Source organism: Sorex fumeus, unplaced genomic scaffold (assembly GCF_029834395.1).
Source record: "Sorex fumeus unplaced genomic scaffold, SorFum_2.1 ptg000009l, whole genome shotgun sequence".
Classification (NCBI taxonomy): Eukaryota; Metazoa; Chordata; class Mammalia; order Eulipotyphla; family Soricidae; genus Sorex; species Sorex fumeus.
Genome location: NW_026606066.1, coordinates 31880870 through 31896587, shown reverse-complemented (window position 1 = coordinate 31896587; position 15718 = coordinate 31880870). Strand labels below are relative to the sequence as shown.

At 38.8% G+C, this 15718-nt stretch overlaps 1 protein-coding gene across 1 annotated transcript in view; it reads left to right on the top strand.

Moving 5' to 3' along the window:
* TTN (titin) overlaps window positions 1-15718 on the top strand; it is a 291603-nt gene that overhangs the window by 16794 nt on the left and 259091 nt on the right. Inside the window, exons 10-20 of the mRNA XM_056110131.1 lie at window positions 285-413; window positions 2313-2450; window positions 2920-3057; window positions 6950-7252; window positions 7355-7477; window positions 9700-9981; window positions 10247-10312; window positions 12903-13161; window positions 13318-13381; window positions 13517-13726; window positions 15388-15530. Of these exons, the coding sequence (XP_055966106.1) occupies window positions 285-413; window positions 2313-2450; window positions 2920-3057; window positions 6950-7252; window positions 7355-7477; window positions 9700-9981; window positions 10247-10312; window positions 12903-13161; window positions 13318-13381; window positions 13517-13726; window positions 15388-15530 (1855 nt within the window). The remainder of the gene's footprint in view (window positions 1-284; window positions 414-2312; window positions 2451-2919; window positions 3058-6949; window positions 7253-7354; window positions 7478-9699; window positions 9982-10246; window positions 10313-12902; window positions 13162-13317; window positions 13382-13516; window positions 13727-15387; window positions 15531-15718) is intronic.

Below are 15718 nucleotides of genomic sequence, written 5' to 3'. Positions count from 1 at the left end.
CAGTAATCACAACACAACAATAGCAAAAAGGGGAAATGGAATAACATAGAAACAAAAACAAAATCAGTGTTGAGTCAAACTTTTTTCTCTCTGTATCCTCACTAAGTTTAGAGTGACGAAGATTGTAGTCATACATATGAAAAGGAATTTATTGATTAGCATTGTCATCAGGAAGAGGATTTTGCTTCTTTCTTCAAATTATAAATTTTAATAGTAAGCATTATGGTACTGCAATCTTAGATAAGGAGACAATAAGGCCCTGTGTTTTATTTTTTTTATTTCAGATAAGAAAAGAAACTGAAAAAGCATTTGTACCAAAAGTAGTAATTTCCACAGCTAAAGCCAAAGAGCAAGAAACAAGAATTACTGGAGAAATTACTGCAAAACACGAACAAAAGATAACTCAAGAAACAGTAAGTTTGATTTTGTAAATACTCAAGTTTACTGATAAACATGATACACTAGTCAGCTGTATGTACTTTATAACAAAAACTCCTAAATGAAGATTTTGTTGTTGTTTGATATTGTACTGAAACTCACTGAGTAGTAACAATTTCTATTCAGTTTATTGGTTTTGGGGAAATTGTTTATCTAATAGAACAGTTTGGAGCACATCTGTAACATTCTAAAACACACCAAAGTAAAAAATAGATTAATTCCTGTCCACTAGAGTTATTCACTGATACAGTAAAGTTTTCATGCATAGCCTGAGCCATTGGTTACTCAGACTGTTACACATAACTGTTGCATGTATAAGATACAAACAAGTGTGTAGGAGTATGTGCACATGTATGCATACGTGTATGTGTGCACATACCCACCAGTGACAAAAACTCCAACAAAATTTAAAAGGAAAGTGAAGGTATTGGTGAAAACCAGTACTTCTTTAAGAATGTAGTCTATTCCTGTTTGACTCAACAGAAATCAAGTGTTTCCTCCTTATGTGCTATAGAGCCATATAAGAACAACCTCAATGTTACCAAAATTTATTCTTCCCAGTGTAAAATTAAGCCTTAAAGTGTCAGCAAAGAGGCATATATTTGAATTTTCTCAAGATCAGGGGAATACTTTTGTTTATTATTCTTGATCTCATGCTTTTTGCTGTTACCAGAATATATAACAAAAAAAAAGGCACAGTTGAGATCACTATATACTTAAAAGATACTCAGAGGCTATTGGATGGATTTCTCTCTCCTTATAATTAGACAGACTCTGAATAAATAAGAATTCTACTTGACCTAATCAAGATATGCAAGTGTCTCTTTTGCCATTGCAATGCTGGTGACTAGCAAGTTCAGCATGGCTGTAGTTTTCTGGTCAGTTGACAACGGTCCTTCAATACAAACACTCAAGTTAAATTATGTCTCAAAGATGTGCACTTACCCAATTTATAAAACAAATTGGTAAATGTGCAAATAAGCTTCAGTAAAACAAAAGTCCATATTTGAAGCACAAAGATATTCCCTTAAAATGGAGATGTGATATTTTCCCTTTCACCATTAAACAATCTGTGTTCACTGTAATATTGCAAGGGTATTTGTGTCATTTGAAACTCAAATGTTGATTTTACTCTAAAAAATTAGATAATACAGAAAGCTGAGACATCTGCTGTATCTATGGAGGTAGATACCACAGCAGAATCCACAAAACTAGAAACAACCCTTGAAGCTTCTGAAGAAATTGCCACACAAGATGATCAAATACACATAACACATGAAAAGGTGATGACTTCTTGTGGGTGTGACATTCTCTCACTATTCCATCATTTCACTTGCAAGCCACCTATGTTTTATTTGTGGATATAATCACACTTTTTCACCTCTTTTTCTTCTGATAGCTAAAATAGAACACTTTAAAGTCTCTTATGCACTCTTTGCCACCATTCTAGCATTCACTTACACTTTTCATACCTAACTTATAGACTTTCCTTGTATTGTTACTAATACATGATAATTCACCTAAATAGTGAAGTAGACTCCAGCTTATAAAAATGAAATGAAAATTCTGGGTTATTTACGGTAATTGAAAATTCTGGTAATTAGAACTTCCCATTAACTACAGTAAGAATCACAGGATAAAGAGGAATTCATTCTTTATCTTTTCATTGCTAATTATGTGTTCTTCCATTTAGACTAGGCTTATCTTCATACTGTTACAATGAAATATTAAGGATACTTAAAGCAAGAAATTATATAGGCATGCGATTAAAATACCCTTGAACAGAAAGAAACTTACTTACCTTCTCAGTTGTGAAACCATATTAGAAATAATAGGACATTTAATAATTTTCTCATTTTTAATTGTATAACCAGATAATGAAAGAAACTAGAAAAACAGTGGCACCTAAAGTCATAGTTGCCGCTCCCAAAATCAAAAAACAAGATTTAGTATCAACAACTAGAGAAGGCATCACTACCAAAAGAGAGCAAGTTCAAATTTCTCAGGAAAAGGTGAATATAGATATTCGAAATGGGGAAAGTTCATATTTAAACTAATTTTCCAGTGAAACAGTTACTACTACCTGATAAAATTATTTATTTATATTTTACCTTTTGAATCACTAACTAAAAATTAGTGATCAATGTGTGACCATCTACCATTAACTTTATCAGCATATTTGATTTTAATTTTATAATATTTGTCATTCATTTTATTCACATTATTATGTGCATGGAGATTAAACTGATTTTATTAAACCAATATATGGAATCATCACAAAAATTTTAAGTTACTATTTCTAAATTTTTGTGATTCCTAGTGAGTATATGCAAACATTTTCAAGTATAAATTAACTTATTTTGTGTGGTTAACCCTGAATAACTTCATCTTGTATCCTCACTAAGAGGGGTGGGGAAGGGTCAAACCATGTGTATCTGGAAACCTATACAATTTAAACCTTCATTTTACCATGATAATTAGATTAGAAAGGAAGCTGAGAAAACTGCCTTGTCTACAATAGCAGTTGCTACTGCGAAAGCCAAAGAACAAGAAGCAATACTGAGAACTAGAGAAGGAATGACTACTAGACAAGAACAAATGCAAGTTACTCATGGAAAGGTGACTATTGATATTTCAAGTGTGAAACCCCAATTATAATATATTAATACCAAATATCATGTGAAATCCTCTATTATAATATATTTAATATGAAATCTTATGTGAAATCCCTTTTATAATACATTAATACCAAAAATCAAGTAAAATAATTTTCTTGGTAGTAAGTATTTGAGGCATTATTAACCTAATTTAGTTTTCAAATAGTTGGGGGCTAAAATTACTTGTTATTATTAATATTACTAGATATTCCTTTATCCAATGATTTGTTCATTTTTTTATATTTTATTGTTAACATCTAGGAAAATCTTTGGAAGTTGATGAGTGAAATTGCATGTAGGCTAAGATACTCCATTAACATAAAAATGTATGTCATGAATCTTATTGTCATGAAGATGTACGTTCTTATGTATGCATTCTTATAAATTCAGGATATTTCATTGTAGAATATGGACTTAGTTGGTAAATAATCTATAATTTTCTCCTTGTGGAATCTCCCCCCAATGTAAATATCAGATAAGAAAAGGAGCTGAGAAAATGATAATGCTCTAGTACTTCTCAACTAAGCAAGATGTAACATTAAAATCTAAACAAGGAGTGATTGATTCAACCAGAACAGATTCATATATGGTTACTGCATCTATTTGTAGCTCTAAAATTTCCATGAATTATCAATTTCCCATGAACTTTATAGTTTTCTCCAGATCGGGTAATTAGGAAAATACCTCACTATTATTATCTATTGTTAATATAGTATTTGGAAATTTGCAACTAAGTTTCAAAATTTCATTAAGACATTAGCTGAGCTCTGTTTATATTTTCATTAATGTTGTTTCTGTCTCTATATCTTTGGTGTTTTATAAAAAAATATTTAAGGGGCCAGAGAGATAATATAGTGGTTAAGGTATTTGCCTTGCAGCTGACCCAATTCCCAGCACCACATATGGTCCCCCAAGTTCTGAAGAAATAATCCCTGAGCAGAGAGCCAGCAATTGGCCTAAACACAGTTGGGTGCAGCTCAAACCTCCCCAACTCTCCCCAAAACATGATCTAAGAGAAATATTTTAATCTAATACTGAAGAATATATCAGCATTTAAGAAGTCTCATTGATGACAAACTATTTTAAATATATATATTTGTTCTGAATTATATAAACTTGACTATCTTATTTTTGTGTTAAAAATTAACTACTAATAAAAGCTGGAAAATGTCTACACCCAAAGCAATAGTTGCCATGACTAAACTACTGAACTGACCAGCCTGCCAAGAACTAGAGGGGATTTTCTATTGGTCAAGAACAAATGCATCTTTTTTCATGATGAGATAAAAACTAAAACTGATGCTGTGGAGATGAAAAGAATTGTTTTTTATTTCATTTCATCATCATATTTCTAAACCTTTCATCCATCCATCATAAACCATGCCCCAAATGTTTTATGTAATCCTTTAATTTATTAACAAATACTGAGATTCAGCCCAGCTCCTCCAGAAGAATATTTAGCATTCCTATTTAAAAAGCCATAATCCATACCCTATTTTGGGTGTCGTTTCTAAATTAAATCTCAGCATTTAACTGATATTAGTTGGGGCACTTCTAATCTAATATTTGATCTTGTTCATCTAGAACCCAAAAAGAAAAAATGAGAGGAGAAATTAAATAAACTAAGAAAGAAGCTACCAGCATAGAGTACTCATCAACAATTGTCTAAAGAGTCCCACAAGCATCAATACCAATGTGTATTAACTCAGGAGAAATACATGGATACTTCCCTAATTTACAATGACTTTGGCATAGTTAAGATATTTTTATTCTTTGCACACATTTTAAAGTAAGGGTAAAACTTAAATATTTTGGGATCAGAGAGATAGTACAGTGGATTTGGCACTTGCTTTGCACACAGCCAACTAAGGTTTGATTCTGGCACCCTATAAGGTTCCCCCAATACTAGCAGGAGTGTTCTCTGAGTGTTAAGAAAAGGAGTAAGCCCTGGCATGCTCTCAAAAACAAGTTTTACATATTTTAGGACCTGGGAAAATAGTTCAGGGGTCGAGACACACAAGGTCCCTAGTTCAGTCTTCATCTTTGCAACACCCTAGCCCCCAATACCGTCAGGTATAGCCCTTGAAGCCTTCAGATTCTTCCTAGTGACCTTAGTAGTCCCCAGCACCACTGCCTACAAGCACAAACATAACACTTGCCTTGAATATCAGGGTCAGTGGTCAAATATAGTTTGGAGAGGCCACAGGCCCCCGATCACTGCTTTGGAGTACTCCCAAAAATGATTTCTATATTTCAGTTGTTAATAATAATTTCTATGATCCTAAACATAACTTGTTGCTAAATAAAATGAAAACTGAACCTACCCCATAGATTAGTTTGAGTGAGCTATAATGTAAATGTAATTACTCTACAAATTCAAATATTTATATCTATAATATAAAATTTGTGTTAACCATTAAAATTTAATATCTATTAAGAGGTCAGAGAGATAGTACAGCAGGTAGGGCACTTGCCTGTATGTGACCAACCTGGGTTCAATCCCTGGTATTCCCATATCCCAAGAGTTATCTCTTAGCACTCCCAGTGTGGCCCCAAAACAAATAAATGAAAAAAGACTCTCAAATTTGTTTACTAACAGCATATTTGGTAGAAAATAAAAGTAGGAACAAATGAGCAACTTTCACTTACCTAAGTTTCAGCTACATTTTATAGTTTATTCTAAGATAAAATTTAAAGTAAAGATATTTGCAATCCTTTGAGGAAAACTGAACTGTGACTTCCTAGAATAAACGCTGGATGAAGTCCACGATCACTAAAAGTATAATTCTTCCTTGAGAAAAACCTTATTTATATCATAAATAGTTCAGAGAATAACTTAAAGAGATACATAAGCAGCATACTGGCAAAACATTTCAGATATAATCTAGATTCTATTCATAGCAGTAGAAAGAAAAACTGATATTAACATAATATTTCAGCCTTACTTTTGAAGAACACTGATGGATGCAATGATGTGATTTTTTTGAAATGCTGTTTTCTAGCATTACATGGAATCATGATGTGCAAGCCCTATCAAATGATTTGCTTCTTTAAAAGAGAAATTCTTCTGCAAACTGTGTTCCTGTTTATGTTAATCAGATTCATAGAAATAAGGAAACAGCATTTCTGTTTCCTTCTTCACTTTAACGAGTAGTGATAATGAAAGTAAATTGAACTTCACTCTGAAAGGTTGTTCTTTCGAACCCAAATAAGATAGCACTTTCACTTTAATCACAATATCTCCATTCACATGTCTCAAGAAGGATCTTTTATAATAAATTAGAACACTCTCCTCCCTAGGGAATAATAAGTAAATTAAAATGCTCCCTTAGTGTTCATGAGTTTTCATGTTATCTCGGATTTGCATGTGGCTGTACAATACTATAGCAATGGCTTTTTTCTGGATGAGACCATGACAGTATTTTAAGTGCACCTCATCATCATTGTCACTTCATCAACACCAAATAAAACGATTAATAAGATGATAAAATTATCAATGAAGATAAACAGTCCCTAAATTCTGACTTCCCAAAAACTGACTGTCTCAGATAAAATGTTAGAGAAATTCACAATCACACTTCTTCTTTATAAACTTACTGTTTTGTCTTATGTGTGTCTATGTGATTTCACGTCTAGTCTAAGCAATTATATAGAGAGCTATTTAAGAGGATGCAGTACATCATGATAAGTAAATATTAAGTTTCTAAATGTATTTCTGAGTTATGTTTCTGCAGACATCACTATATCCTAGTAATGTGGGTGCTACTGCCTACTATGGTCTGTTCTAGTGATCATAGTTGTCCCAACCTGCCTTTGACATTACTTTGCATTAATTCTGGAAACCTTGTTTCCAGGTGGGCGCTGGGAAAAAGGCAGAAGCTGTAGCAACAGTTGTGGCTGCAGTAGATCAAGCCCGCATTAGAGAGCCAAGAGAGCCCAGAGAGCCCAGGCATCTCGAAGAATCCTACGCTCAGCAGACCACTTTGGATTATGGCTATAAGGAGCAGGTTTCTGTCACAAAGGTAGCTGAGCATCCCCAGCGTCCAGCCTCTGAACCACATGTTGTCCCTAAAGCAGTCAAGCCTGAAGTAATCCAGGCTCCTTCTGAGACTCATATCAAAACTACTGATCAAATGGGAATGCAAATATCATCACAGGTGAGTCTGTACTTGCTAATTTTTACCCTATGCATTGGTACTCAAGCTTAATGGCTATGTCTTTGATCAACAGCACTCTCACTGAGTTTCATTTCAATGCAGATCAAGAAAACTACAGATTATACAACTGATAGATTAGTCCATGTGGATAAACGCCCTCGCACAGCAAGCCCTCATTTTACTGTTTCAAAAATTTCTGTTCCTAAGACAGAACAAGGATATGAGGTAAGTTAAGGAACATGACAAGGAAATGCTTATATCAAAGGAAATCCTGATCAGTGTATGGTGAAGTTTATCTCTGGCCTCAGCCAAGTGGGCCTCTTTGGCCCATATCTCTTTGCATTCGTGGTGGACTACTGAACTTCCTGAAAGTCTGCTTTCTGAAACTTGCCCTGCAGGGTGAGCATAGAGCACCAAGTGGTCATCTTACACTTCTGAGAAGACAATACAGGCTTCTCTGTTGTTCACATTTTATGATTTGTGTTCACATTTTATAATTCAGCTTAGCTTTCTTTATGTTGTGAGGCAGATCAATGTAACTAAATTGGAAATTTATCTTAATGATAAAGACATTGAAAAATCATATATTCATATTATGCCAGGATCCAGAGGTGGTATTTTAGATTGTAGAATCAAACAGCCCTCAATTAGTGTGTCCTACTCTTCCTCGTTATCTCTGCCATCAAATGTGAATTAATACATGTAAAAACCTTATTCAATTATACAATCACTGTCACTGTCCTCCCGTTGTCCATCGATTTGCTCAGGCGGGCCCAGTAACGTCTCCATTGTGACACTTATTACTGTGTTTGGCATATCAAATACGTCACAGATAGCTTGCCAGCCCGTGCAGGCAAAATACTCTAGGTAGCTTGCTGGGCTCTCCAAGAGGGGCTGAGAAATCAAACCTGGGTTAGCCAGGTCGGCTGCATGCAAGGCAAACGCCCTACCCGCTGTGCTATCGCTCCAGCCTAATTATACAATAATCCTCATTATTACTTCATGTTCTTCTTATTAAACATAGTCATAAGTTAGAATCCAAATGTGATATGTTTTGAAAGCACTATTATGTACATTTCATAGCTATATTTTGGGGTAATCTTAAAAGCAAATAACTATGGACAGTAACAGAATTAAAAACAGTAAGGAAGTCTTTAAAATAATTTTCTGAATGTTGATATTTTTACATTTCACAAGGATTTTTTTGCTGAATGTGCCATTTAAAAATTACTCTTCAGAAATTATCAAACGTTTAAGATAATTTCTTGGTTTTAATTTTCTCCCTGTATTTCAAATACAGCTTTCATTGGGATAAGTAAAGTGAAAACTCATGCCTGAGTTTTCCAAGACACTCTATCCTTTTATGATAAAAATGTAAAATAAGAAACCCTCAGTACAATTTTTTTAGGGAAGGGTGGCTGTGGGGAACCACACCTAGCGATGTTCAGGGGCTATTCTTGGCTTTGTGCTCAGGAGTGTTCTCTAAAGGTGTTAAGGGACCATTTTGGGTGCCTAGGATCCCAAGGGGCTTCAAGGGAAATACCTTTTTTTTTTTAGATTTTTATTAGTGAAACACCATGAGGTACAGTTGTAGATATACAAATTTTTGTGCTTGGGTTTCAGTTATACAATGATCGAACACCCATCCCTCCACCAGTGCCCATTCTCCACCACCACTGATCCCAGTATCCCTTCCACCCTCTGTCTCCCCCATCCCACCCTGCCTCTGTGGCAGGGCATTCCCCTTTGTTCTCTCTCTCCTTTTGGGTGCTGTGGTTTGCAAAAGAGGCATTGAGTGGCAATCATGTTCGGTCTAGAGTATACTCTCAGCACTCATCTCCCATCCTGGGAGGATCCTCCCAACACCCTTTATTTGGCCCTCCATTCTCTATCTGAGCTAAGGGCAAACACCTTAACCCATGTGCTATCTCCACAGGCCTTTAATAAAAATCCTTAAAATATTTTCTGTTCTATGTTTCAAACTGCCTGGAAAGAATATGAGCTTTTCAATGGGCAATAGCTTCATTAGCCATAAGAGTGATTGTGAGAGTATTTATAAAAAACAAACAAAACAAACAAACACTGTCCTTCCATTGTTCATCGATTTACTTGAGCGGGCCCAGTAATGTCTCCATTTTGAGACTTGTTGTTACTGTGTTTGACATAATGAATACGTCATGGATAGCTTGCCAGGCTTTGCTGTGCAGGCGAGATACTCTCGGTAGCTTGCTGGGTTCTCCAAGAGGGGCAGAAGAATCAAACCCGGGTTGGCCGGGCTGTGTGAGGACAAGGCAAACACCCTACCACTGTACTATCGCTCCAGCCCATAAAAAACATATAGAAAATAAATGCAGATTTATTCTAGGAATGTAAGAGGTGAAGTACTTCTGAATGATGACACAGATGACAATCAGATGACTTTATTTTCTGACTCTATTTCTATTTAGGCATCAATAGCCGGTAGTGCTATTGCTACATTACAAAAAGAGTTGTCATCTACAACTTCTGCTCAGAAGATCACCAAATCAGTGAAGGCACCAACTGTGAGGCCTGGTGAGACTCGAGTGAGAGTCGAGCCTACGCCTTCACCCCAGTTCCCCTTCGCAGACACGCCAGAGACTTACAAGAGTCAGGCTGGCATTGAGGTAAAGAAGGAAGTAGGAGTGAGCATCACCGGTGGCACAGTCCGTGAGGAGCATTTTGAAATGCTGCACGGGAGGGAAGCCAAGGTTAGTCCCTGGACTTCGAGCTGCTTCTTCATCTCGGCCTATTGAGCTGTCTTGTGCTCTGCCAGTGTATATGCAGAGACTTAGGAATTACTGCACTCTTATTTTCTCCCTTGCAATGCTCAGATTCAATTTTAATGATTAAGGTGTAGGCCATAGCTCTTTTTCTCGAGTTATAATTTTTATAATTTTGCATATATCAATAGTTTGTGAGATTTTCCATAATCTCATGGGCATTTTGTAATAATATCTGTTGTCAATTTCCTAGGTGACAGAAAAAGCAAGAGTGCCTGCACCTGTTGAAATTCCTGTGACACCCCCCACTTTAGTCTCGGTGAGTTAAGAAGTTGATTGTGTTGAATGATCTGCTTATTTTGTCAAAATATTTTAGTGTGTGCAAAGGTTGGTTTTAAAGATTGGAGAGTGGATCTTATGAGTTTGCAGGAACTGGTTTTAAGATCATGCACTACTTGGCAATGAAAAGGGAAGTTCTGGGAGCATCGATCAGTCATGTACTCACAGTTTGGATGAGATCCTGTGATGTGTAAGGTATAATAGTGAGAGCTGTGCAGAAATATTACCACAGCCCTTTTTGAAATCTCTGTCTTATGAACAAAGAAAAGGTTCATCAGCAATCCTAAGGGGGACAAAATGGAAGTTAATAAGCACCTCAACAGAGTAGGGAATCCATAGGAAGATGTGATTACTTCTAACCGAGGTGGGCATGGAAAGATATTTGCTGCTCAGACTTGAAGCATCATTAGAATTTGACTATGTTTAAATATCCAAGGATACACAGTAACCCAACTGTCTAGTATTAATAAATCTCCACCTTATAAACTTGTAACCACCTTACATTTATGCCCCATTGTGGATGAAGCCCCTGACATCTGACATTAAAAAAATAAAGTAAAATAAAAAAAAATAAAATAAAATAAAGTGCTTCTGGGCCAGAGAGATTGGAATTGCCCTGAATGTAACCAAACAGAGATGCCATTGGGCTACACTAGCACGCAACAGGGACAAATGGAGACATTACTGGCGCCCGCTCGAGCAAATCGACGACTAACGGGAAGTTAAGTGATTAAGTGATTAAGTAACCAAACAGCTTGGACCTCTGGCATGGTCCGCTGAGCTTCACCAGGAATGATCTTTGAACACTCTGTGCCAGGACTAAGTCCTGAGCACAGCTGGGGGTGTGGACCTCCCAAACCAATAAATTTATAAATAAAAAATGTTAAATGTAGTAAAGCCTGGCAAGCTACCCATGACATATTCAGTATGCCAAAACACAGTGATAAGTCTCAAAATGGAGACGTTACTGGGCCCACTCGAGCAAATCGATGAACAACCGGAGGACAGTGACAGTGACAGTAGTGGTCCTATAAGATCTTTCATAAACTAAAATTTGACAAAGATGCAAACTGTTAATTTATTTGGGATTTTTTTTTTTTTTTAGCATTTGCAGGTCCCCGAAATAATGTACCAAATCTTATCAACTAAGACATAAAAGCTAAGATACATATTCACATCTAGTAAATACACGACAGATACGGGTTAGCACGGAGTCTGTGGAGTTTCTGGACACTGGGCCCCTCCCTCACTTTACGGCTCCTGTCGCAAAAGGGAATGTCCTGGGGATGGAGCAAGGGCGAGCGCACGTGGCAGGCGAGCAGATCCCGGGAAGCCCCGGAGCCCCCAGCACCCCACAGGCACCAGAAGAGCAGCAAGGGGGTTAGCCGCTGCAGTTTTCTTAAAGGGTTTTTAAGCCCTCTTTTATAAAGAGACTCCTTTCGGTAACTGAAACCAGGCAGGAGTGGAAGTCTTTTATGGAACGCTCAAAAGAGGACCGAGAAGAGAGGGGAAGGGGAGAGGGAGAGGGAGAGGGAGAGAGAGGCAGGTTTGATGGGGCGGTGGCGGGAAGGAAACTGGGCACATGGGTGCTGAGAAATGGACACTGGTGAAGGGACGTGTGTTGGAACCCTGTCTGACTGAAAGTCAGTGACTAAAAGTGACTAAAGGCACCCAAAGTCACTTAAAAGGCAGAACAGCTTTGGGACTGTGTACTCACGGTAGAAAGAAAGAAAAAGAGAGAGAGAGAGAGAGAGAGAGAGAGAGAGAGAGAGAGAGAGAGAGAGAGAGAAAGAGAAGGGAGAGGAAGGAGGAAAGAAAGAAAAGGAAGGAAGGAAGGAAGGAAGGAAGGAAGGAAGGAAGGAAGGAAGGAAAAGGAAAAGAAGGAAGAAAGGAAGGAAGGAAGGAAGGAAGGAAGGAAAAGGAAAAGAAGGAAGAAAGGAAGGAAGGAAGGAAGGAAGGAAGGAAGGAAGGAAGGAGAAGGAAAGAAAGAAAGGGAAGGAAAGAAAGAGAAGGGAAGGAAAGAAAGAGAAGAAAAGGAAGGAAGAGAAGAAAAGGAAGGAAGAGAAAGAGAGAGAGAAAGGAAGAAAGAAAGAAAGAAAGAAAGAAAGAGAGAAGGAAGGAAAGAAGGAGAAGGAAGGAAGGAAGGAGAAGGAAGGAAAGAAAGAAAGAGAAGAAAAGGAAGGAAGGAAGGAAGGGAAAGAAAGAGAGAGGAGAGGAGAGAAGGAGAGAAAGAGAGAGAAAGAGAGAGAGAAAGAAAGAGAGAAGGAAGGAAAGAAAGAGAAGGAAGGAAGGAAGGAGAAGGAAGGAAAGAAAGAAAGAAGAAAAGGAAGGAAGAGAAAGAAAGAAAGAAAGAAAGAAAGAAAGAAAGGAAGGAAGGAAGAGAGAGAAGAAATGTTGTTCATAAAAGAGCCTGTATTCCCATTTTCGAGCGCGCCCCCCCGTTACCTGCAGCCGTCTGGTTGCGTGAAGAAACTTCCCTCCGCGCTGGCCTTGGGCGGGGAGACCCCGGAGGCACCCCCACTTTTAACTGGCCGGTTTCAAAATGCCTCCTCCTCCTCCCCTTCCTGCAGGGCTTGAAAAACGCGACCGTGGTGGAGGGGGAGTCCGTGACCCTGGAGTGCCACATCTCCGGGTACCCGCCGCCCCGGGTCACGTGGTTCCGGGAGGACTACCAGATCGAGGGCTCCATCGACTTCCAGATGAGCTTCCAGGGCGGCGCCGCGCGCCTGCTGATCCGCGAAGCCTTCGCCGAGGACAGCGGCCGCTTCACGTGCAGTGCCGCCAACGAGGCGGGCACCGTCAGCACTTCCTGCTACCTGGCGGTGCAGGGTCAGTGTCCGCAGCCCCCCGGGCGGCGCACCCTGCACACCCAGGGCGCCCCCTGAGGGAGCGGAGGGGGAGGGGCCTGGGGTCTGGAGCGCGGCCGGCCTCGGGGTCACTCGCCGTCGGAAGACCCAAGTGACACAGACCTCTCTGTCTTTGCAGTGTCCGAGGAGTTTGAGAGAGAGAGCACAGCCACGACCGAGAAATTCACCACAGAAGAAAGACGGTAAATACCCTCTTGCACGAATGGGCTGTGGGTCTAGTCCAGTTTCTCTTATTTCATTCTGTTTTGTTTTCCTGTCCCTGTACTCTCTGGTAATAGCGACCCCGAAACTGATATCAAGGGATTTGCCTTTTCCAGCTTTGTCGAATCAAGAGATGTGACGATGGCTGACGTCCCAGAGGAGCAGGCAGGACCTGGGGAGCCCTTGGCACCTTTCTTCATTACAAAACCCATGGTGCAGAAACTGGTGGAGGGAGCCAGTGTCGTGTTTGAATGCCAGATTGGCGGCAACCCCAAGCCACACATCTATTGGAAAAAGGCCGGTGTTCCTCTGACCACTGGATATAGGTACTTTCAGGGTTGGAAGAGTTCTCAGTGGCTTTCCTTTCCGTTGACACATACATGGAGACCCAAGAGAAATAGGATTTTCTGATCCCACCCTTTTCAAATGTAGATTCTTTCACTATTGAAGTCTTTTTTTTTTTTGAGATAGTATCACATTTGTGGGGGTGGGATAAGGTGGGTATTACTTTTTGGCTTTGTTTTGGGGCCCCATCCATCTGTGCTAAGATTCAGGCTTACTCCTGGCACAGTGATCTTGGGTCATTCCTAGCGGAGCTCAGGGAACCAACCATATGTGGTGCTGGGCAAGGAACTGGTCAGCTACATGCAAGGCAAACACCTTACACCCACTCACTGTACAGTCTGTCCTGAGTTTTTGTATAAACTCTTATTGAGAATCAAAACTATGTGTGGAGCTGTATTGCAAACCATAGCACCCTTAAAAGGAGAAAGAGAGTAAAAGGAGTTGTGCCTGCCACAGAGGCAGGGGGTGGTGGGGGTCGGAGTGGGGGTGGTGGGAGAATTACTCGAAACATTGGGGATGGAAAAGGGCACAGGTGAACAGATGGGTACTCGATCATTGTATGACTGAAATGTAATCACGAAAGTTTCTAAGTCTGTAACTGTCTCATGGTGATTCATTAAAATTTTTTTTAAATTTTAAAAGTAATTTAAAAAACTGGGGTAAAAGTGGATTAAAGATAAATTCCTTTACCTTCTAATGTGATTCACTTATAATGTTATCGAAAGAAAGATGTGGATTTTTAAGCACACACAAATTCTTTCATAAAAAATCTGAGACAATTTTTAGTTAAAATTGTAATTAAGTCAGTAAAAGCATGACGTGGCCACTCCAGTGCCTCTACAGTGGCTGACTGCAAATCAGACTGAGCTATTTAATGCTTTCTGACTTTTGTCATAAAAGTGAAAATCCATTTTATATATCTTCTTATTAGCACAGCGGGTAGGGCGTCTGCCTTGCACGCAGCCAACATGGCCGACCCGAGTTCGATTCCTCCGCCCCTCTCGGAGAGCCCGGCAAGCTACCGAGAGTATTCGATATGCCAGACACAGTAACAACAAAGTCTCCAATGGAGACGTTACTGGGCCTGCTCGAGCAAATCGACGATCAACGGGAGGGCCTTTACTTACTTTACTTACCAAAAACAGATGCTGGAGCTGGAGAGGTAGTCAGGGAGTAAGGCACTTACCTCGTGTGCAGATACCTTGGATGAATCCCTAGCAACACCCTGAGCAAGGTTGAGTCCCCCAGGCACTTCCAGGATTAATCCTTGAGCACAGATCCCTCATCAGTGAGCCCTAAGTACCACTGGGTTTCACACAACACATCTACCCCCCAAATAGATACTAATGAAAGTCATAAAATGGTATGATGTGAACTTTATTGAATAGGATACATGTATTACGTCCTAATATTTAAAATATATAGATATTATTCCAAATGAAATTGTTAATGTGTTTGACCTTCATTTCTCATTTTCATACACTTTTGTTTTCAAAACAAACCTCTTTTGCTCTATGATGGAATTTAGATAGTTTCATATCATTGAATTGTTTACCACTCAGTAAAATAAAAGATATTTTACTCAGTTAAGGTAATACTGGATTTTTATGACTATATTTTTTGTTTGTTCCTATCCATAAAGATACAAAGTGAGTTACAATAAACAAACTGGTGAATGTAAACTGGTAATTTCTATGACTTTTGCGGATGATGCTGGAGAATACACTATTGTTATTCGTAATAAGCATGGAGAAACTTCTGCATCTGCCTCACTGCTTGGAGAAGGTAAGTGCAATCCTAAGAAGTTACTATGTGCATTAAAACAAATGCAGGGAAGCATCGGTGTCACCTGTTTGTCAAATATTTGATGTGTTTTCCTGGTAATGCTGACTCTCCCCATCTCCCCCTCTCCTGATCTCAGATGTATAAGAAATATTTTACACTACATGTCTTCAAAAATCATACTAGTCCTA